Raw genomic sequence first — 23,324 nt, 5'->3', positions numbered from 1 at the left:
GTCACGAGAAGTCGCCAGGCGAGAGTAAGCGCCAGATGGGGAGAGGGAAGCGTGTCTGCTATTTGTTATGACGCCCGCAGACAACAGAGGGCGCCATCAGCACACAGCACACAGCAGACAAGTCTCGGCTCTGACGCGGCGCAGACTCTGACAGCTCTCAGACAGCGCCAACAGCTGTGGCCAGGTGCAATCCGCATCTGGACAGAGGTAAGCCCCAAAAATAAATATCAGTGGCAGCATGCGACAGCCCAGCTACAGCCACAATGACAACGGACTTGCAACCCAGCAGCTGAGACAATTTTTCAACTCCTCTTTTGCATAGCTGCAACCGGCAACCGGCAACCGGCAAGTGGCAGCCGCAGCGCGCGTGTGTTGCCTGTGGCCAAAGTGGTAAGTGCAAATAAGTGTAGCTCTCGCAGTGTAATGCCGTACGCAATTCACTGTTGAACATGCTACTTGAGTGTAAAAAAGGTGCACTCTCCTCTATTTGGGGCCACTTGGCTATGAGTCGGGAAGCCCTGGCGATGTGGTTAAGTAAATGGAATACAGAGAGAAACTTTCGTTGGGTTATAATGAAAGATGACCAAATAGAAGCAGTATAGAGATGCCAATGAGTCGCACATCATTAAGAGTAGCTATAGTGATAGAGTGATAGTGAGTGGGGGTTAGTGGGGGAGAGCCAACTCGAAATGCAACCTAATTCACATAAAAGTCACATAAAGTAAATAAGTTTGATTATGTGAGCAAACGAGAGAAGCTGAGTGACCACGCCGAGGAGGAGTCGGAGTACTGAAGCATTCGAGGAGTGACAAACACTCAGTCTGTCCCGTTGCTCGACTGTGACAGTTGTCGCCGTTGATATAATTAACATTCACAATGAAAACGACAACAAGTAAGATTGCTCCAACTGAGACTGATCGACTAGGAGATACCCTGAGCCCTCCAAGCTGATACACTAATCATTCTGCACTTCTTTCATGCCCACATGCATACACACGCATCCACACGCACACATAAGCACGCGCTCTGCCAGCAGTGTGGACAGTATTATGAGAATTTTCTTGTACAGGGACTATCTTTATGAAACTTTCAGAACATGATCATATGGCTAAAATATGTGTACATTCCAAAGCACAAGCCTCTAGTATTGAAATACGTTTTTTTCTAAATTAGGTGCGAAGGAAGCGTGGTATCCAAAATCTGTAATTCGTATTCATCTAATGTATATACGCAGTAAATCTAAATTCTCTGGGTCTAAACATGTTCAAATTAGGGTGAAACAACGAAATGATCGACTAATCGATTATTCCCGATAAAAAGTTATCGAATGAGCTATCGAAAAAGTATGATCAACTTGTACTGTGTATGGTATACACTAGTATTTCAGCTCTCTAGTTCTTATATCTTCTGAGATCAGCGTGCTCATACGGACGGACAGGCGGACAGACGGATGGACAAACGGACTGGACTATAACAGCTGAGTCGTTATAGTCCAGTCCGTCGCCCTGTTCAAGAATCTATATGCTTTATGGAGTCTGCGATGCTTCCTTCTGCCTGTTATATAATTTTCACAAAACCGTTATACCCTGATTTTGCATTTGCAATGGGTTCAGGGTATAATGAAAATGAAAATGGGAATGAAAATGAAAATGTTCAACTGCAGCGGGGTCAAGCGGATGGCTGGTCAGACGAGGACTCTGTGGGGCTGCTTAGTGGGCGCTGTGACTCGCTGAGTGGGCGGTAAAAGTTTTTAATAAACCGAAACAACAAACATGGCGCCAGCGAAATGAAGGCCAGCAACTATAGAGCACACACACACACACACACACACAGACAGACAGGCACACACGCACACACACAGAGTCGCACAGCAACCGCCAACAGCCACAATAATGACACACAAAAAACTTTGACAATGTAGTCGTGCGTGCTGACATCCTCCCCCTTTGGGCAGCCACCGCCTCCTGCCGGCCATGTGTAGTTGCTGCGCCGCCTTTTGGCCAACGGCCCATTGCCATTCAAGCCGCATTCTCGGTGCTTTAACGGAAAAGGATTTCAGCCGCAATGAAAACAGCTATGAAAACCACAAAATGTGCTGCCTGCTGCTGCTGCACCGTCGAGTAGTGTCGCCCTCTGTGTGTGTGTGTGTGTGTGTGTGGGTGGGTGAGTGGTGCAGTGGAACATCAAATTGCTGACCACACGCAGCGAAAGGCGGTGGGTAGGTGGTGCGGCGGGGCAACTGGTGAGGGTTGATAGGCGGCGTGCGGCGACGTCTGGATGAATGGATATTCAATTGCATTGGGTGTGCGTTACAATTGAAGCGGTTTTAAAATAAACGAATGTGGCTTATTACGCACACACACGCACACGCCCACGCACCACACACACACGCACAGCTAACACCCGCACAACAAAATAAATATCGAATTGAAATTGACAAGCTGTGACAAGGACACGCAGGAAACAGGCATGAAAGAGCAGCAGACAAAGACGCAGAAAGGGAGAGAGAGAGCGAGAGAGAGAGAGAGAGAAAACGTAAGACAGGGAAAGGGAGTGAGAGAGAAGACGTGCCGTATCCGTTCATAGGCAAGGCGTCGCACTCTATGCCAGATCCATGACAAGTACAGTAAACACTCGCCAAGGCAACCAACAGTAGTTACAGTTACTTAGTTCCGATATTCCGTGGTGCTCTTGGCTGACCTGACAGCTTGAGCAGTCCCCAGGCCTATTCAAAGGAGCTGGCACGAGAATCATTCGATATCGTGGGCTTAGCAAAAGAAAATTTGAATTTGTTATTTATAGCATTCACAATTAAAGGCGCCAGCTCTCTGTCTCTGTCAGGCCAAGGGCCCATCTGCGTCTATCACTCGCTCGCTTCGGCCGCAGGACCTTGACGCCGAGCCGAGGCTGAGACAACCCTCATCAGAAAGTCGTTTAGTGTTTTTGCCATTCAAGGAGACACGTGGAGTTGGGTCTGGCTGGCGACAAGTCGGACACCTGGAGGCGCCGCCAATTTCGCAGAGAGGCTGCCGCAGGCAGCAGCGCACTTTGATCACGCCGGGCTAATACGATTTTAAAGGTTATTCCTCGGTGGGCGTGTCAGAAATCAAGTGAAAAATGTAAAAGTAAAAGTGGCTCGACACTTGACGGAGCAGGCACCACCCAGGGAGGAGGGGCGGGGGCAGGAGGCGGCACTGTTACAGGCTAGGCATGTACCATACCAACACTCGAACGGGCTAATTTTATTAATGTTGCCAATTTCAAAGGTCCCTGTACCAACCACCCACCCCCCCCCCCCTACAGGTGAGGCGGGTGGGGGGCCACTGGGGGCTGGCAATGTTAGAGGGTTGCAATGCTTACGCGCGCAATTAAATATGAAATATTTAAGAGCTGCCTCAATTGGCAGAGGGGGCGACAGCGAGGAGGCGGTGCAGCTGGGATGAGCGGCTGGTAGATGCCGCCGCACAATGTGCGTTTCATTCACTTGCCAAAAAGTTTTGCCAGGCAAACAAAGGGCGCACCGTGGGGCGGGCTAAACGGGGTAACGCCGAGACTAATTAATAATTTTTAGGCCATTCAGCAGAAAAATGAGGTGTAAACGCAGTGGGTGGGCGCAGCAGGAGCAGGAGGCGGCCGAGGTGGAGTTGATGTTTTACAGGTGCGCTGGCAAACTTTGACTCGAGTTGATTAAGTTGGCTTTTTAATGGAGTTCAAAGTGATTTCATTTGCAATTAATGCGCGACGCGGCGATTCCCTGGCAGCTGGCCAAACGATTGCCAGCGATTGCTGCCCGTAGAGGTGTTGCTATAGCCCGACTGCAATTGCTTGCCGCATTGGAGCTGTTGAAGCCATCGATAGCATGAGCATAAGCTAATACGGATTGCTGGTTTAGTAAACCTAGTGGAACACCCCGGCTAAAGTTTTCTAGCCTGCTTTACACTCCCTTCTCTCTCTCTATAAGAACTCCCATAGCCCATACTTGGCATTCACTAACCACATTTTAAAGTCCCCTTAGCAATTCCCTCAGCACATCATTCGGTTCTCCCGTAAGCTTCTATTTTATATTTTTTATAAAAATTATAAATCACATACAAAAAGTAGTCAAGGACGCGATGATTTACCAGATTGTTGTTGTGGTTGTTGTTGCTGTCGTTGTTGTTGTTGCTGTTGGGAGCAAAGTGAGCTATTTTTTTGCGGAGTCAATGACCCCGACTGAATGACAATGATAAACTACTAACTAAAATAATTTGCATTCGTGGCTGCTACTTGGGCAGGTGCTGCTGAACAATAGACGGATCTACGCTGAGGACGTAGCACCCGTTGACGCGACGGACGTAGCCCTTGTTAGAGGCCTCATACATGGCGTTTGGGGCCAGGCGCTTGACAATTTCCTCTGGACAGCCGAGACGCACGGACAGTTGGGTCAGTATGAATGAAAATGGCAGCGGATTGCCGTGCTCCGCCATCAGGCTGAGCAGCGCGCCCAAAATATTATCGTTCCAGTGGGCCAAAAGGGATGCTGCTGGCGCCGCTTCCCGGCAGCCATTGATGTGAACCGGATTGGTGTAGTATATGGTATCCGTATTGACATTCGGATTACGCTTTGGTTTGCATGCGAGAGAGCTTAGATGTCCGTTTCTCGCCTGCTCCGGTGCATATTGCTGCGGCTGCTGCTGCTGCTGGAAGTGTTGCTGCAACTGCTGCTGCTGCTGCTGACAGTGTTGCTGTTGCTGACAGTGTTGCTGCTGCTGCTGCTGGAAGTGCTGATTCAGCTGCTGCTGCTGGAAGTGCTGATGCAGCTGCTGCTGCTGATAGTGCTGCTGCTGCTGCTGGAAGTGTTGCTGCAGCTGCTGCTGCTGATAGTGTTGCTGCTGCATATGCGGCGGCGGCGGCTGCTGCAGTTGGTCATGATTTTCTTGCTGTGGCTTGTAGGCCAGCGACTTGGTCGGCTGACCCATGTCGCCGCCTGCCTGCTCATTATACAAATTTTGCCCTAGATAAGCCGGCATGTGATCGGGCTGATAGTGGGAAAACTCATGGGTGCGCGACTGAAAGGCGCGTGACGATTGGAAACGATGCGACTGCTGTTGATATGCATTTTTCTGCTGTTGCTCGTGTGGCTGCTGCTGAAGTTGCTGCTGCTGTTGAAGTTGCTGGAGCTGCTGCAATGGTTGCTGCTGTTGAAGTTGCTGGAGCTGCTGCAGTGGCTGCTGCTGTTGAAGTTGCTGATATTGCTCCTGCTGCTGATGCTGCTGAAGCTGCTGCAGTGGCTGCTGCTGTTGAAGTTGCTGCAGTGGCTGCTGCTGTTGAAGTTGCTGATATTGCTCCTGCTGCTGATGCTGCTGAAGCTGCTGCAGTGGCTGCTTCTTCGGAGGTTGCTGCTGTTGCTGCTGATAGTAATTGGGACTGTCAGTCCTCTGATCGCGCTTCAGCTGCACTTTCGACTGTGTCGGCGGCAATGTGGACACCGGCTGTTGCAGCTGCTTCGGATATTGTGGAATGGGCCGAACGAGTACATAAGGTTGAGTAGACGTTGGAGCTACCGGAGCAATGGGGATCCACATGACGGTCGGAGCAGTCAGCTGTTTCTGCGGCTGCGACTGCGACAGCGGCTCACCTTGATGCTGCAACTGTTGTTGCTGCTGATAGTGCTGATGCGCCTGCATCTGATGTTCTTGCTGCTGCTGCAGCTGCAGCTGGTGATGTTGCTGTTGGTGTTGCTCCTGCAACTCCTGCTGCAGCTGCAGCTGATGATGTTGCTGCTGCTCCTGCAACTGCTGCTGCTGCAACTGCTGTTGCGGTTTCTCCTGTAACTGCTGTTGTTGCTGCAGCTGCTGCTGATGATGTTGCTGATGCTGCAGTTGCTCTTGCGGCTGCTGATGCTCCTGCAGCTGCTGGTACTGATATTGCTGCTGCTGCTGCTGCTGCAACTGCTGCTGCTGCAAAGGCTGTTGCTGCTGCTGCAAAGGCTGTTGCTGCTGCTGCAAAGGCTGTTGCTGCTGCTGCTGCAAAGGCTGTTGCTGCTGCTGCTGCAAAGGCTGCTCCTGCAACTGCAACTGCTGATACTGATATTGCTGCTGCTGCTGCAAATGCTCTTGCTGCTCCTGCAACTGCTGCTGCTGCAACTGCTGCTCCTTCAACTGCTGCTGCTGCTCCTGCAACGGCTCTTCAGCACTTGGCTGCAATTGGTTGTTGTCTTGGAGTTGCAGTTGCTCCTGTTTCTGCCGCTGTTTCTTTAGCTCCTCCTGTTGTTGTATTTGGTCCTCCTCCTCCTGAACAATTTGCTGCCAACTGCATCCGATAGGCACCTTGAACGGCGGATCCTTCTCCCCCTCCACCTTCTCCTGCTGCTCTTCCAGTAGCTGCTTCTGCAGCTCCTCAAATTCTTGACAATTATTGTTGTTATCGCCGTTGCCATCGATAGTGCAATGCTGTTCGTTCAATAGCTGCGCTTCAGCTGCTTGCACCCAACTGCTGTAAGCAACCTGAGCAAATTGCTTGGGCTGCTGTTGATACTGCTCCTGCGGCTGCGGAGGCTGCTGCTGCGACTGCGGTGACCAATTCCTGCCAGGATTCACAACGTACTGCACTTGCTGATGCGGAGCAATCTGCAGCCAATTGTTGGGACGGTGCACAATATATTGAAGTTGCGGCGGCTGCACTGGCGGCGGCAGCGGCGGCTGCACTGGCGGCTGCTGCGGCAGCTGCAGTGGCGGCAGCGGCGGCTGTTGCTGCTGTTGCCAATTGTTGTCGCCTTGCACAACATAATTCAGCTGATTCGGCTGCCCCACTTGTAACAGCGGCTGCGATGGCCGCGGACCAACTTGAAGCCAATTGCCATTGCCATGCAAAGCGCATGGCTGCTGCTGCTGCGGCAGCTCCTGCACCACTTGCCAGTTACCAAAAGCCTGAGTACCATAATTTAGCAGCTCTTGAGTTTGATGCGGCAAATTGTTGGTATCAAAAGCTACGCCGACGCCACGTGGCTTAAAAACTTGGGCACCCGGATTGAGAGTAGAGCGTTTAAACAGACGGAAGGTCTCGGCCATATTTTTTTACTCAATACAATAAAAAAAATATAAAAAAAAAAACACAGTAAAAATATAACTATCTGAATAGTGCGAAAAAGTTTTCAGCTCTCCACTGGCAACTCGAATGAACACGTAATTCAACGAATGACAGTTAATGCAGCGCATCCTGTGAATGGGCGAAATTTAATGGAAAGCCAAATAGACGAGGAGAGGAAGAGAGAAAGCTGTAGTAACAGTGGCAATGAAGACGACAATTAGAAATGCGAATGGGAATTCGCAGGGAAGAAGAAGACGATAGAGGCCTAAGGAAAGTTCTGGAAGCAGAAGTTCCATAATGAGACATCCACACACATACTGCAGACAGTTATATCTCATATCATTACAGCTTCTTCTGCATTTCATGCAAAAATAATTATTATTACAAGTGCTGGCGAGCAGTGTTGTAAAAAGCCGCATTCTACAGTTTCAAGCACTTTTCAATACTTTTCAAGTTTCAGCTGTCGCACTCATGTAATCCACTTGCGTGTGTGTGTGTGTGAGTGTGTGAGTGTGTTGTGCGTGATTCAGTTATGTCGGAGTTCTTGCGGACTGCTGCTAACAGATGGCCAGCTGACGGACAGCGTGGCATAGAGGAAGAGTGAGCGAATAACAGAGTGTGAGTGAGCGGGTGAGCGAGAGCGAAAGAGAGAGGGAGCGATATACTAATTGGAGCTGCAGTCGGTGGGCGAGTGAATGCACGAAGCGTATAAATATCCATAAATGCTGAGCACCCAAGTAGGAAAACACTTTCCAGCTACAACAACAACAACAACAATAGCAACAATAGCAACAGCAACAAAGACATTTGCTTGTGAAGCTGCTGCAGAATTTTTGCGGTTGTATTTTGTTTGGTTTTTTAGTGTGCATTTCTCTTATTTTTTCCAGCCCTGTGCCCTGACAATTATTTACACTCAAAAGTTGTTGCCCAAGTTGGCAGCCGGCAGTGCACTGCTCGAAATGCTCAAAATGAAGTTGTAGCTGTGGCAATGTTGCTGGCCAAGTTGCACAGGATGCTCAGGGGCACAGGTGCAGCAGCCCCCACTCGGCCCCACCTGGCCCCGGGTGCCGGCTGAAGTTGCAAGTGGGCTGCTCTGCTGCCAAGTTATGCTCTGCGACAATTGCAGAAATTATGCAACTGCTGTGGCAGCCCTAACCCAGGCAGACAGCCGGTGTGCTGCCTGTCCTGCCTGCCTGCCTCTGTCTGCCTGCCTGCCTGTTGTCCTTGCACACAATTAGGCAGGAACAATGCAGCAGCACAAGCTTTGCAAATGCTCATGCATGCCACAGCGAGTAACTGCAGCAGTTCCCTGTCTCTAGCCTTAGCCTAGCCCCCCTCTCTCTCTCTCTCTCTCTCTCGCTTGCTCTTTGTGCAAACACCTCTGGCCACTCGGGCGCATATCCTGGCAGGATGTGTTAAGCCAGCATTTGGACTGCACAGCAGCGCAGCATTGAAGTTCATTGCCGACTGTTGTCACAGCAGCGGCTAAAAGAAAAGGCTAAAGAAGAAAAGCAGCCAGACTTTGATGCAGACATTTGTTATACTAGAAATTAAATGATATTACTATATGTCAAGTCTCATACAATTAGTTAGTTCAAATGGGGAAAAACAAAAAAGTCGAAATAGTTTAGCTGTCCCTAACCGAATTGAGTTAGCTCGAAAAAGGCCAGCGTGCGCCAACACTGGCCGTGATGACAGCTGTGTGCTCTGCGAGGCGAGCCGGATGCTTCGGTTGAGCAGATATCCCATGCTTGAGGATGTTTCAAATTACAACTCCATAGTATGATTTGCTTAATTGCAACGCAGCCAAAGATCCGCCAGCCCACCCAATGTATTCCAAACTCCTTCGAAACGATGCAAAAACTTGTATTAACCTAATGTTCGAGTGTCTCATTTATAACTTGGTATTCCGATTTGTATTGGCAGCAAATTCCCGAGTCTTTTGGCTGAGATCGCGCTGTGGCTGCGCCTGTGGCTGTGGTTGCGCCTGTGCCTGTGGCTGTGGCTGTGGCAGTGGCAGTGGCTGTGGCTGGAGTGCCCGAGTCTTGTTGCTCAATTCATACTCCTTTAGGCGTTCCGGCGACATGAGCTTCAGCAAGCGATGGCGATTGTTGGCCCGGTGACGATTGGCCGCCATGCAGATGCGGCGCGAGAGCTCGTGCCCAAAGCACGTCCTGCGCTGTTCCCCATCGCCGTTTGACACATAGGAGCGCAGTGCCAAGCCTGTCGAACGGTTTCCAATGGATTAGTTGCCCGATTGGCTCTCATGCCGAACCCCTCCCCCTGCCCCCGCCGACTCACCTACTATGAACACCTTGGCCACTTCCTTGAACGACGGCTGATCCTTAAGCAACATGGTCGTGGTGCGCGCTTGACCCTCGTCTACTTCGTTGCGTTCCGTGCCTTCACAATAAGATTTGGATGATGTATATATCTATATATATACACTTGTGTATATAAATATATCTAGATATGCCTATATATATATTCGCAATACACATAGACCATATGTAGCTATATATTTATGTGGTCTGCTGTCTTTTGTGTTGTTTTCGTAATCAATAATGTTTGTTGCTTGTGTGCAATTCTTGTTTGGTGGCGCACAACTCCTACAATTTTGAAAAACAATTTCGAGCAATATAAATAGAAAATCGACTCCGTGTAAACTGATCTCAGAGTTTGTTTCCAATGTTGGCCCATGGCTGCCTCAGTTTCGGCTGCTCAAACCTGTCAGTCGCCCGCCTACTAGACCGCTTACCCATATTCGCATTTTGGCATTTTGGCCCCCAGCACTGAATGCTAATCAATTACACAATTACCCAGTCCAATGGAGCTCCAGCCCCATCCATTCTGCGATGAAGCGAGATTTACAAAATTGTTCACAAACAGCGAAAATCAAACTCGAATTCGCACATCAAAATTGAGCTGCCGCAATACCCTGTAAACAGTTCAAGGAGTTTTACCTATTTGATGCAGAGACTCGTCGATTCACACAAATAAAGTCGATGCATTGAAGTTGTACTTGCATTGTCATCATTGTTATTACTATCATCATTGTCATCAATGTAATTTTTATTGTCATTATCATTATCATTATCATTATCATTATCATTATCATTATCATTATCATTATCATTATCATTATCATTATCATTATCATTATCATTATCATTATCATTATCATTATCGTTATTGTTATCATTGGTATTGTCATTACCTTTGTCATCCCTATTGTGATTGTGATTATCATTAACCATCATTAGCAATAATGTTCTCATTGTGATTCGCATTGACTTTCCTAACATTCTCTGCTAATGCATATAATTGTCCTTTGCATTTTCATCTGTCTAACTACTTATCATCAATGATAATTATTCATTATCATTATAAAAATATTATTTTGCATAACCAAAGTTCATCGACAATCTATCTTGCCTATGGTAAGGGTGTTCCAAGTTCGGCAGACCAAGCCAACACATCCATCCACAACGGAATTTTTACCGGATTTTATTTTTGCTGTGCATACGTGTACCGCTATGTATGACTAGTTGCCCGAATCCGCAGCTGGCCCAGGTTCATTTGGCATACAGTCCAAATTCATGAGCATGTTCCGCAATACCTATGGCTATAGCGGCTGACAATGAATGGCACGATGTTGATGCGGACGAGAACGATGATGGCCGCGATGACAGCATGTGCGCACACATACATACATACATGCATGAGCTGCAAACTGCTATGCGTTGCACTGGCTGAGGTGGCGGTTGACAAAATGGCGGTTCGGCGACTCAGCGAGTGGGTGAATTAATTAGTTGCTGCATTGCTCGGTATTGCCCTCGGCCTCGGCGTGCGTTGGCCAGGCAGCGCAGCCAGCTGCTGCGATTCGTACTCGCACAAACCTAATTTGATTACTCAATAATTGTCATGCTGTTTGCTACATAAAGACTCTTCTATGCAGCTGTCGTGCAGCCCGTCAGCTGTAACGTCCAGTGGTCTTTTACATGACATTGCCATAAAGCATCAAAGAGCTGCTAATAAGCATGCATAAAGTAATAGCAGCTGGATACACTGTTATACTGAACAATCATAAAGCCGATTAGGTATTTCTATGCGATATGTCGATTGCTCTGTGGACATTTCTGTGAGGGTTTTTAATCATTATATAAAATTGTTTTACAAAAGTATTATGACAAAACTATTGTGAAGCTGTGATACATATGCAACCAATATACTCGATACAAAACTGCCATACACAGCTTTTATACACAATTGTAAAATTATTATAAATTAATGTGATGCAAAACTGTTATACATAACTTGCATAGACTTGATAATCACAACTGTTATACCCGAAACATATTAAATACAACAAAAGCAACTGTTATACATAACAGACAGATACACAGCTACATTACTGTTGCGCAACATAACTGTTATACTAAACACAACTGTTATACTAAACAAAACTGTTATACGACACAAAACTCTTAAACTTAACATAACTGTTATACTAAACACAATTGTTATACTACACAAAACTGTTATACTACACAAAACTGTTATACTACACAAAACTCTTAAACGTAACATAACTGTTATACTAAACATAACTGTTACAATAAATGTCTAATTTATTTGTAAATATGTGCTTGTCGACCTAGCATATAGGTATTCCGTTATCACTCGTAGAGCGACTATTCTTCGTCATTGCTCTCGTGTTGGCTCCGACAAAAAAAAAAAATGGAAGGAAAAATCTTTTTTGAAATTATTGCTGTCGCAGGCAGCACCATCAGCAGAGTAGGAGCAACCAGTCGCCGACGCGTCGACGGTCGAGAGACCATCCACTTCGTTTTATGCAATTACCCATATGCAGTGATTGTCCACTTTGGCGCACTCTAACATTCATATGAGCCCACACGCACACATACATACATTGACAAGTGCCAGCAATGGCCATCGAGCCGCATAGCCAACAACAGCCGCCCAATAAACAGCAAAATAAAATCCCCGTCCAATCCATATTCAAACGCTCGGCCGTTCCATCTATGGACTGGCGGCAGTACTCGCTGTTCGTTGCTCGGGCCATGGACGTAGTCAGCTTTTATGCTTTGGCCATATGCATGGCATGCAAATCGATTGATGTTGATTAGCATAAATTGTCTGGACCGCATTGTGCAATGAATAATTTTGGTATGTGCCAACACACACACACACACACACGTACTGTGTGCAGTCTATTGTTGGTACTTTCAGCCCTAATGCAATTTTGTTTTGGTTAATTTGATAGGCGTTGTCAGTGGCAAGTTGCTGCGTTGACACTTTGACAATGCGCCCGGTACGAACATGACAGCTCGGGCCCCAGCCGATAGATAAATGCCATTAGATGGCCATGCCGATGCACATGTTGCGTGACCTAACCAACTGTTATACGCCAACAAAGTGATGCAATAAAATGGGAAAAAAGAAATCGAAAATTTAAGCTTTTCCAATTAATTACTTAAGTGGTTCCTTCGAGTATTTCTTCTGAATGAGAGTGTTATACGTTAACTTGTGCCGCATGTATAAAGAAGGTGATGTATATATGACTATGTATAACAGATGCACATGATACATATGTCAATATGATTAGGTGATACATATAACATCGACTTTGATAATAGATGTGGGTTTATATAACAGTGTGTATGAGCTGTTATACAAATTGACTTTTAGAAGCAGGTAATATGTAGTAAGTTTTATACAAAAGGAACTAGCTCTGAGCTACTGTTATACCACATGAAATATGCCAATTAACGTACAAACGAAAGCTGTTATACAAAAAACAGTTATACTGCAAATGCTTATGATTAAAATTAAGAAACCAAGTCAAATATGAGCTCTATGGAAAATGCGTATAACAGATTGATTAATCAAACTTGATGAAAAAGTATTGCAATATAAAAACTTGAGCACTCTTTAAAAGCCATAAACAACTATTATCATTTGAGGGCATTTCGAGTATATCACATTTGTTATACAAGCTCTTGCAAACTATTATACGAATGATTTGGCATGGGCATTGTTTTAGGCTTCTTTCGGCAGTCAAACTTGTCCAATAACTTGCGGCCTAATACAATACAATAAAACACGCACACACACACAGAGAGACAGACAGACAGACACACTCACATACACACAGACCCACACACATTCACACACTCGACGAAAATCTTATCAAACCGACATCATTTTCATTATGTTTTGCACTTGCACAGCTTAGACTAATGTATTCCAGGCACTGCTGGTGGTGTGAGTGGTGTCGGTGGTGTTGGTGGTGCCGGTGGTGTTGGTGGTGCTGGCTGCTGTTGTGCGGCAAATGCTATGCAATACAAAATGGAATCTCTGTGTGGCGCTGGGCACACGCGATACGCATTATCCACATATGTGGCGCGTGCTAATCTGGCCGCCAATAACGGCAAATTAGATTAGTAACGCCTACAGGGCGTGCCAACGGGAGCAGCAACAACAGGGCCAACAATAGCTGACCATTTGAGTAAAGCACGCAACTTTCTCTATTTCATTTTTTGCAGTTTCGTTTCTCTTTTTTGGTTGTATTTTGTTGTTCATCGCGTGCTGCGTTTATAAATTTGCGCCCGATGCGAAACTTGTGAGGCGGGAGAAACAAATCGACACTCAAACTGCAATCCCTCGATGGCCATAGACAAGTCCATTCAATGGAACACCACCACCAACAACAACAACAACAACAAGTGGGCAACTTATGATGAAAAGTTTTTGCCTCGCTTTAAGCTGCCAGGGATAATGTCCGAATCATTATTATGCGCTAGCCCTTGCCAGCTTCACTTTCCCCACACTCCAGAGGCGTCTGACGTGCTCGTCCGATGGGGCCGCAGGGGCTGATGAGGCTGAAGAGAGCGAGTAATGCTGCCAGTATATAATTATTGTACACTATTTTGTCGTATGAATAAACTTAAGTAACAAGTTCTTAGGCGATATACCGATTAACCAGAAATATCGATAGAGTTGCGATAAGTGTGAGGGATATGCGGAAGTGCGTCGCACGTTTTCTGCCTGTTCTCTCTATAATTATACGTTTAGAAAGCTCAACGATATAAAACTATCGATAGGAGACAAGTCAGTGCGGAACTAGTTCGGACATTTTGAGCCAGTTCTCTTTCAATCAGACTGTAAACAGAACTTTTGCATCAGTAGATCTGTATTAACGATAGTGAGAGGCGATTCTGACAGTGAAAGCTCAAATGGAAATTAAATTTTGTGAAATGAAAACCTGACGAGGCTGTAATGGATGCTCAAGAGAGACTGAAGAGGGAGAGAGAGAGAGAGAGAGGCGGAGAGCGGACACTTGGGAGGCAAGACAGGCAGTCAGCGAAAGGTTGACTCAGGCCCGATCTGTATGCTGGCTGTTGGCTTTTAGACAAATTCATCCATGCTACACAAAAAGGAGAGTATCGCTTGCCCTGAAACCACTTTCATCATTTTCAATTTCAATTTCACTTTCAATTGTTATTGAACGTCCCCCGTTTCGATGAATTATGGCCACCCGGCGCCACTGTCTGCGCCCGCGGCGGGGGCGGCGCATTCAAGGGCTGATGGCGCCAGTGCGACGCGGCCAAAGGCAGTTACTGGCCAGGCACTTATACGCCTCGCTGGTAGCCCGACTGGGAACGGGAGCCGGGAGACATAAAGACTTGAGCCAGAACGTGAAATGAGTTATATGCATTGCGTATATCGTAGAAGCGAGAGAGGGTGATAGTGGGAGAGGGTGTGGGGCAGAGGGCATCTAGGTAGACATAGGGCGTGAGAATAGCCGGCAAAAGTTTTGGTTAATTGCGAGGGCGTGCTGCATTTAGGGTTAGTTTTTGTGGCTGCGTGGAAAAGTTTGCACGAGACGGAGAGAAAGCTGATTTTAATTGTTGCTCGACAAATTTTCGGGGGCTTTGCTTAATCACTTGCGCCAGATTAGTTTAACTTGCAACAGGCTGGGCGGCAGCATTGCTCCTGGTTGCTGAGGTGCTGTGGGGCTGTTGGGGCCCCCTCCAGTTGTCAGTCATAATTAAGGCGGGAGCGAGAGTTACGCAATGCGCTCAGCCAAATAGCATCAACTGGAAATGGAAATGGAAATGGAAATGGATACAAAACTTTTTGGCCTGTCAGCAATGCGTGAAAGCTGCGCCCCAAAACTTGCTAATCAACTGCGACAGCTGCACCAACGGACCCCACCGACCACTGGACCGACCATGAGAGCATATTCGAGAATGGAGCATTCCACTCGTAATCCTGGATCAGCAATGCTACAATGCTACAAATCATATATGGGAGAGCCAACGCGTTGATCTATGATCAATTAGCAAATACAGATGTATGTATGTCTATACAGGTTCTGGATATACATAAATGCATCTATATAACTATCTATGTATCTATATGTATATATGACATTTTCATTTTAGATAAGTTGAAGCTGGCTCAATAGTCGAAAGAGGAATGTGAGGCATTGGAAAGTCGAAATACGCTTGTGCTGGTGCCGGACTGCACCACACGCGCCCTCACCCTGCCAGCCACCCAGCCACACCCACACACACGCATACTACTTGATTGTGTATCTGTTAGTTAAATGCGCCGGCACTCAAACTGATTTCAATCAGGCTGCGGTTATTGTGTTGCGCGACAACCAATGGAAATTTGCAGCTATCTAAATTTCCTGTGACACGTGCCAGACACAACAACAACAACAACAACAGCAACAACAACAACAACAGAAGCAGCAGCAGCAGCAGCAGCAACAACTGCCAACAAGTACGACCATAACAATGATGTTGCCCAGTTTGCTCAGTCCACAAGTCAACTTCAGAGCTCGCTGCTGCTCCCTCTCCCTCTCTCTGTCTCTCTCTCTCTCTCTCTCTATCTGTATCTGTGTATCTGCATCTGTTGTATCTGTCGCGCCCTCACAGCTTGCTCTATGCAAATTTCCGAGACGCAGATTCCTTGTCGTTTCGACTCGTGAAGTTGCCCGCATTTCACATTTTATTGCACAGCCAAATAGCGATTTGCCCTCGAATCTTGGCTATGGCGCGCGACTTTAACTGCCAATCGATAAACCAGCCTCAGCCTGACCGCTTGCTTCATCTTTGTTTCATCTGCGTGTCTGCATCTCCCTCCCTCTCCCTCCCTCTCTCTCTCTCTCAGTCGTTTTCTTTCCCGCTCTTCTAGTCTGGCCTTCAGTTTGCGAGCTGAAGATGTTGCTGAAACGGCAGCCGCAAAGTCAAAGTTTGGCCTCTTCTATTTTGGGCGAGAGGCACTTAAAGTGTCTCCTGCATTCGCTTCAATGTAATCACAATTCTCAAATGTTTGGCATTTGGCTTTAGAGCAACCCTCAAGTTGTCTACGTTTCACAATGCTAAATCAACATATTTTTCGCTGCTCTTAAAACATTTCCTAAGTGGCCGAGTGAAAAATCCGTGAAACCTAAAATGCCTTTTACTTTGTGGGCTAAAAATGCCAATATTATCTCCAAGATTCCGAGGGATATCTCGGCTCTGGGCTATGTCCGCATTGCTACTCTGCTCACCCGTCTTTCCATCCGTCAGTCTTATACTTCAACTTCTCCGATATGCCCAGTCAATCAACTCAGCTTGCTCAGAGAGAGCTCATCTAGTTATCCTTTCAGTATGCTTTCATTGGAAGGTTGACAGAAACCCAAATTAGCTCATACAAAAAGCAGTGCTAATAATATTGTAAGACTTTTGCTCCGATAGCTGGCACTTGTTTGCTGCCGTGGCCAGGACAATGCGGCCGAATGGTCCCAATCAGGCGCCTCGACGTAAGCTCATACCAAACCTATTCAGTAGCATCCTGAGGGTGGTCGCCGAGTCGGACCGTCCGCTGACGCAGCACGAGATCGTCGAGGCCGTGTCGGAGCGCTTGGATCGTTCCGATGAAGAGCTCAAGCGGCAAGTAACTGTCAACCTGCACGATGCCCTCATCTATGGGTACCTGCGTGTTAAGAACTATCGCTATTCGATTGTGCCCAGTCGCGTGGATCCGAATGAGCCGCGGGAGCAAAACCGTAATGCATCGCGCTACGAGTCCCCACATAGCAATAGGAGTCGCGACGATGCTGTCAAGCAATCAGCCAATCAGCAGGCAAAGGCCGAGGAGGAAAGTACGCAATAATATAGCCAAAGTATCAGATGTCCCTCAATAGACCAATATTAACAAATTCACCGAAGATATTGTAGAATATATTTGAATACAAAATAAATGAAAGGATAAAGCATCAAAAGAAAGATTACGGTAGATAGGCTGAAGAAAGAAGGGAAAATGATATAAGGGAGTGAATATTTATTTAGGTATTAAAGGATATTGACATATCGAGAGACAACTAAAACTATAATTATATAGCCTACAAAAATTAAAGAAAATTACAGAAGTATCACCGACCCGATGAGGGTATATTATAAATGATCATTGGGCTGGCATGATCCAGAATCTATAGTGATGATGCCAGGGATCTGCGTAGGATGAGTCGGGATCAAATAAAAATCAATATGCTCTCGAACTTAAATTTTTTTATTATTTTACACGAAGGGTTTGCCCATTGAAATCGATTAAAACGAATAACTTAAATTTCAGAGAATACCCAAATGTCTCTCGGCAACAGCCCAGCGCTCGGTGTATATATATATATATATATAGATACATATATGTATTCTTGTGACAATTTGGCATTTCCTTAGATTCATGGCGTTTGTGTGAGGGGTTGCATAGGGGTTAGTGTGGGGGTGTGGAGTGTAGGGAGTGGTGAGGGGGGTGGAGGGGCGGTTTGGGGGTGGAATCGTGTTGTGGGTGCTCAAGTAACGCGGAAACAAAAACATCATATATGAACACATATGAACTACACTCCGAATACCTGGCAACGGCCAAGATTGCTTCGAGTGATTGTTGCGCCTAAACAAATGCTGGATCCTAACGTATGCGCCACGACAACGGCTCCTTCTCCAGCTCCTTGGCCCGCTTGGCTGCCTCCTGGTTGCGCTTCATGATCTCCTTCTGCTCCTGCTCCGACAGCAGCGTATAATAATTGCCATCCTTGCGCAAATAGCCATTGGCAACGGCGCCGTGCAGCGTGTGGGGTATGTGGCGCTTGAGCTCGACTGGCAAGCGCTGCAGCCGCATCGACAGCATGCCAATCATTTCCGGATAGCTAACCGAACGGTTCAGCTCACGCATCAGCTTGATAACCGTTTGGAATAGATCCGGCAACTGTTGGCGCCTGCCATTGGTGCGCTCCGACTGGCTGCCCGAGTGCGAGAACGCGTGGGCGTGTAGCTGCGGCTGGGATTGGCTAGGCACCAGTTGTATGGGCGGACATCGGCCCGTAGCTATACCCATACTCATGCCCATGCCCATACCCATGCCCATGCCCATGCCCAGGCCCATGCCCATGCCAAAGCCAGCTCCCGCCATGGCGAACGCTGTCGCAGCAGTAGCCGGTGCCGGTATTGCTGTGACCGATGCCACTCCTCCTGCCGCGCCATCAGCAGCTCTAGCACTGGCTGGCGTGAAGCTGGGTGCGCTCACATTCAGCTGATGCGACCGCGACGACTGCAGCGGCTCGAAGAGCTGGTGCTGGCGTGCCAGCTGCTGGTGCTGGTGCAGCAACTGTTGCTGCTGTGCCAGCTGATGATGGTGGTGCTGATGAACGAACTGCAGGTGCTGATGATGGTGGTGGTGATGCTGCGGCACATCCCAGCCAGTCCACGAGCGCACGTTGTAAATGTGCGGAGTGCGATTCAGGTTTGCATGCACCCCCGTCTGATACTCGGAGCAGTGTCTGTAGATGATCGGCAAATTGCCGGCGCCAATGCCAAAGGAGTTGCTGAGGCGCCCATTAATGATAGGGACATTGATAGTCCTGCCAGCTTGAGAGTCGCCGTGTCCGTAGCCCAGTCCCAGTGCCGGTGCCTTACCCTGTGCCGGTGCCTTACCCTGTGCCGGTGCCTTACCCTGTGCCGGTCCCTGGCCTTGTGCCGGTGCCTTACCAAGTTCCTTTTCCTGTCCTAGCTCCTGTCCTTGTCCCTGTCCCTGACCATATTCCTGGCCATGTCCCTGTTTCAGTGCCTCTGCCTGACCCTGCGACTGTCCAATTTTGCGGGCCTGTTCGCCAGTAGCTGAACCGCCCATGCTCGGGCCGCTGCTGCGCTCTAAATGACTCGACGCCATTTGTATCCCGCTGCAGGACTTTGCTGTCGCAGCTGTTGCTGTTGCAGTTGTTACAGTGATTGCTGTTGATGTTGTTGTTGCTGCTGTGCTTCAATGCAGGGCGCGATCCGTAGCTTCGGCTATGCGTACAAATATCCTCTTGATGCTGATATTGTTGCAGCTGATAAAACTGTTGCTAATTAGCTTGACTCGCTTGATTCGTCGTCTACTGGGCCGTATTGCCTGAATTGAATATCAAATTATCTCTATTAGCGATTGGAATCAGTATATATGCATATACATATATATTCATTCAGTTAAAATATCTCTCTCTCTCTCTATCTCTTGATTTGTCTGCAATCTGAGCCATCAAACGGTCAAAAGGTTTTTATGTCTTACCGTAAATCAAGCTGAACTGGAATAGCACTGATAAAAAAAGAAGAAAAACCGAAAGTCTATCTATTTCTTTTCTCAGCGACTTTTCAAGAGAGGTTTAAGCTAAAGGTCCCAGGTAAAAGTTTTGTAATTGACGTACCTGCGTTGAAATTAAATCGGAGTTCCTTTATGAATTAGTATTGTCACTTGCGTAGATCTGTGGACGACTAATGACAGCATTCGATTTAGCTATTGACATTGTTCTCAAGCCTACTTCCATAAGTAAAAAAAATTTATCGTATATATGTCGAGCGACTAACAAATCGGAAAGGGAATCGATGCCACAACTATGCATCGATAAGTCGATAAGTCCACCTCGACCAATTATTTGTTTATCAATCATATTCGATTCACTGCAGGAAGGCCTAACATGAAACTAAAATGCAATCGACTTAAGGCAAAGCTGCTTTGCCTAAGATTCATCCACCCCAACTTCAGGGAGCAACGCCAAGCCTCTGACTTGGCTTAGTTCAGGTGTGGAGATGTGTTTTGTAGATCGAGTTGGTTTAATCGAAGTGAAACATACCGTTGTATTCTTCGCTTATGTACAAATTCTTAATGTAGATCTTCCGTTAGAGTCTATGTATAAGTCATCATTTGAACCAACGTGAACCACTTCTTAACAGTCGTGCCAAAGTTGTACCTTCGATCAGTTTAAGTAAAAAGTCCTCTCTGTGTAGATTTAGGGTTACTCAAATATCTAAAAACTAAAACCAAATAAGTTTATTCTGAAAAATTTTTTTCGAAACTGCTTTTCTACCGAGAATCCATAAAAACTAACACGGACATTGAATGACTGAACAGTCGTCGCCTGTGCGATACAAAGTTGCTGTGTTGGAATTTAATTTGTTGAGAGCGGAGTAAGTGTTCACTTGCGTTTATGGAAGTACTGATGGCGTTTGGATTAGATTAGATGGATCAAGGAATCGATACTATGGCCAAAGAGTGCAAGAGATTTTATCATTTCGCATTGAAAGTAAAGCGGATGGATCGATTAGTACAAAGGCAAAGACTAGTCTGTATCTCTCATCATGTCAGGTTTATTATCAATAGAGTTTGATACGATTTTGGAAAGTCTAGTTGAATATGCTCTTTGAGTCGATTCCATACAGATCGGACTAAGAACCCTTCGTGTCGGTAGCCGCATATTAGCTCCGCTTCACTTACAGCTTCGCTGAAGCAAAAAGGCCGTGCGGCGGGCTTTGGGTATCATAAATTTGTTTCTTTACTGGCCTGTGGCCTGAGGCCGAGCAAGACCCAAATCCGTTTATGATATAATGTAAAACAATAATGCCGACAAGCAGCCGCTAGCTGGAGTCGGAAAGTTATGCCCAAATAAACAAAAATATATGAAGAAAACAAACAGAGTGCAGGAAACCCAACCCGGGGCGGGGTCGTGATGAGGTGCGAAAAATCAGTTGAATTGAAATTGCGTGACTTATGGCAAAGCAGTTGAGCCCGAGGGCTAGTTGGGTTGCTCGACAGCGCAGACCTTGCGAAGGGTTGCTTGTGCTTCTACGGGCTGTACGAGGCGAAATTTTAGCAGAGTGTGGAAAATGCCCTAAAAGCACTCCAAATTGAGAGAATGTGATGTGATTCCCGAAGTGAACTCCCTCAAGTGTACTCGACTTTCGCTGCTTGAGCTGAGCAGTTGATGGATATGAAACAGAGAACTCGTAAAAATAGGCCTATGAATGAAGTATATCTTTGCCTCTTGCTGTATGGTTTATATGAAAGAAGTATATATGAAAGTAGTGCATATATCTTTGCCTCTAGCTGTACGATCTACAATATAACAACAAAGTCTTGATAACATGAAACTATTATGGAGATAGAGATAGATAGGTCGATAGATGGAACAGATCGAACAAAGCTTTACTATGGCATATCCAAGTTCAGTTCATATATAACCCAGCTCGCTGTAGTATGTGACAGTTATCTCCACTGGCTTGATGGCTTAATAGTCTTCCTGTAGAGCTCTCAGCTCTGATGATAAAGCTGTGACGAACCTCATTATTATAGACGCAGGTCGGCAGCAGAGTGGAAGGAGGTTAAGTGAGGTGAAGAGGGTGAGGACTGGTGGGCAAGTCCATTGGTCCAGGAGCAAGGCCCGAGGCAGGCACACGCACACAGATGCATAAGCGTGACTTAACCTCAAATACAGTGACTTCCGTTGCAACAGCAGCTGAGTTGATGCAACTCAAGCTCAGACAGCAACAGCGTCAAACAATGCATCAACTGCAACTGTTTAGATGAGCGTATATGTGTGTGTGTGTGTGTGTGTCTTGCTTTGGACCACATATATCCTGTCTGGGAGCCCCTTAATAGCAGTTGCTGTGCGACAATCACAGTGCGTGCCACGCCCATTTAACAAATGACGCCAATAATAACAGCACACACACACGCACACATACACACATAAAGCTCGTGTGCGTGTGTGTGGGTCTTTTGCGTATGCATTAAGTGGATTTGCGGCTGGCGCCTAAAGCTGACACCAAATCAAATACAAAACCAACTCTTAGTCAACCTCCCTAGCTCCCCTCACGTCTCCCTCTAGAAAGGGGCGCAAGTGTGGCGTGGGCGTGGCGTCTTAGCTAGTCGACAACATATGCTTCAACCACAAGCTTAAGCCATTCCTATGTGGCCTACCCAAAGCACCTCATACAAACACACACACACACACATTGACTGGGTCAAATAGCAGTTACGAGTCGGCAAGCTGTATTTCAATTAGTTAATTTTGTTTCTCCAGCAATTGAATACTGCAGACGTTGCATCATTTGCTCAGCAACTAGGCTCAAGGAAAGGAATATTTAGCTTCCAATTAAATGGATAAGTAAGTAGAGATGCACTCATTATTTAATGTGTGTGCAAGCGATTTATTATGCAATATATGCATGCAGCAGCTGCATAGGAGGTGAGTGAGAGAGATTCCTCTGGGCTGAAACAATGCAGTTCTGTGTCATTATTGAGCGAGAGAGGGAAAGAGAACGGGAGGAACAGGGAAAGGGAGAGAGATATGGACGAATATAGAGAGAATGATGGAAATGTGAATGAAGAATGAAACTGACCAAGGAAGAGAGAGATGGAGAATGCTATGAAATATTAAATAATATCTGCCGAATATTCAATGGGCTCGGTGCAATGAATATATCCTCTCATTATTAGATATTTCATCTGTCCTAGAGGCACTTTAAGTAAATAGGGTTAGCAGCAAACTTACTTTCGAAAACAAAAGCTGTCGCTGCAGGGAGTCAGGGGAGTGCGAAGAAATTTGTAAGAAATTTCAGCTGTCTAGACGGAGAAGCACTGAGAAAGGAAATAAGTGTGGGAGAGACAGAGAGAGAGAGGGAGAGAGAGGGAAGGAAAATCACTTAACAATCTGTAAGACATTTTCACTTCAGTTAAGGGCATTTTGAGGATTCCAGTGCAAACTCGAGGTCTGTTCGAGTGCAGCTTTCGATTCACTTTCCCAGTGTAAACAATCGCATTAGTGAGCTCCACTATTGATAAGTCCTGTTCCGCCAAGTGGCAGGAGCTCTTCAGATGATTAAAGAGTGGTCGAGTTGTTAAAGAGAACTTGATGTGAATGCTAAATA

At 46.6% G+C, this 23,324-nt stretch overlaps 4 protein-coding genes across 5 annotated transcripts; 1 reads left to right on the top strand and 3 right to left on the bottom strand.

Moving 5' to 3' along the window:
- Window positions 1-4,034: 4,034 nt before the first annotated feature.
- Window positions 4,035-7,175, bottom strand: LOC149267784 (uncharacterized). The gene has a single exon (XM_089473515.1). It carries the CDS (start codon window positions 7,047-7,049, stop codon window positions 4,263-4,265), a length of 2,787 nt encoding a protein of 928 aa, XP_089329641.1. The 5' UTR covers window positions 7,050-7,175; the 3' UTR covers window positions 4,035-4,262.
- Window positions 7,176-8,589: 1,414 nt separating this feature from the next.
- LOC108620219 (uncharacterized) lies at window positions 8,590-9,770 on the bottom strand. The gene is made up of 2 exons (XM_018017120.2): window positions 9,370-9,770; window positions 8,590-9,291 (listed from the first exon to the last, which is right to left on the bottom strand). Exons 1-2 carry the CDS (start codon window positions 9,422-9,424, stop codon window positions 8,963-8,965), a joined length of 384 nt encoding a protein of 127 aa, XP_017872609.1. The 5' UTR covers window positions 9,425-9,770; the 3' UTR covers window positions 8,590-8,962.
- Window positions 9,771-14,855: 5,085 nt separating this feature from the next.
- Window positions 14,856-17,375, top strand: LOC108620217 (uncharacterized). Its single transcript, XM_089474220.1, has 2 exons — window positions 14,856-15,448; window positions 15,540-17,375. Exon 2 carries the CDS (start codon window positions 16,876-16,878, stop codon window positions 17,260-17,262), a length of 387 nt encoding a protein of 128 aa, XP_089330346.1. The 5' UTR covers window positions 14,856-15,448; window positions 15,540-16,875; the 3' UTR covers window positions 17,263-17,375.
- Window positions 17,376-17,640: 265 nt separating this feature from the next.
- On the bottom strand, window positions 17,641-20,530 carry LOC108620220 (uncharacterized). Of its 2 annotated transcripts, none has more exons than XM_089474218.1 (2): window positions 20,252-20,530; window positions 17,641-19,533 (listed from the first exon to the last, which is right to left on the bottom strand). In XM_089474218.1, exon 2 carries the CDS (start codon window positions 19,309-19,311, stop codon window positions 18,055-18,057), a length of 1,257 nt encoding a protein of 418 aa, XP_089330344.1. In that variant the 5' UTR covers window positions 19,312-19,533; window positions 20,252-20,530; the 3' UTR covers window positions 17,641-18,054. The 2 variants fall into 2 exon arrangements, with proteins under 2 accessions (XP_089330344.1, XP_089330345.1); XM_089474219.1 differs by lacking the exon at window positions 20,252-20,530 and adding an exon at window positions 19,826-19,953.
- Between the last annotated feature and the right edge of the window lie 2,794 nt (window positions 20,531-23,324).

The sequence above is a fragment of the Drosophila arizonae genome, chromosome X (assembly GCF_054131065.1).
Source record: "Drosophila arizonae isolate 15081-1271.41 chromosome X, UAZ_ARI_1.0, whole genome shotgun sequence".
Taxonomy (NCBI): Eukaryota; Metazoa; Arthropoda; class Insecta; order Diptera; family Drosophilidae; genus Drosophila; species Drosophila arizonae.
This window is presented reverse-complemented; position numbering and strand designations above follow the sequence as displayed.

What these genes read in the sequence shown, in the direction of transcription:
- LOC149267784 (XM_089473515.1), bottom strand. Translation starts at nt 7,049, where the DNA reads ATGGCCGAGACCTTCCGTCTGTTTAAACGCTCTACTCTCAATCCGGGT.
- LOC108620219 (XM_018017120.2), bottom strand. Translation starts at nt 9,424, where the DNA reads ATGTTGCTTAAGGATCAGCCGTCGTTCAAGGAAGTGGCCAAGGTGTTC. An exon ending in GGCCAAGGTGTTCATAGTAG is followed by an intron (nt 9,292 to 9,369) that starts GTGAGTCGGCGG and finishes ACCGTTCGACAG; the next exon opens with GCTTGGCACTGCGCTCCTAT.
- LOC108620217 (XM_089474220.1), top strand. Translation starts at nt 16,876, where the DNA reads ATGCGGCCGAATGGTCCCAATCAGGCGCCTCGACGTAAGCTCATACCA.
- LOC108620220 (XM_089474218.1), bottom strand. Translation starts at nt 19,311, where the DNA reads ATGGCGTCGAGTCATTTAGAGCGCAGCAGCGGCCCGAGCATGGGCGGT.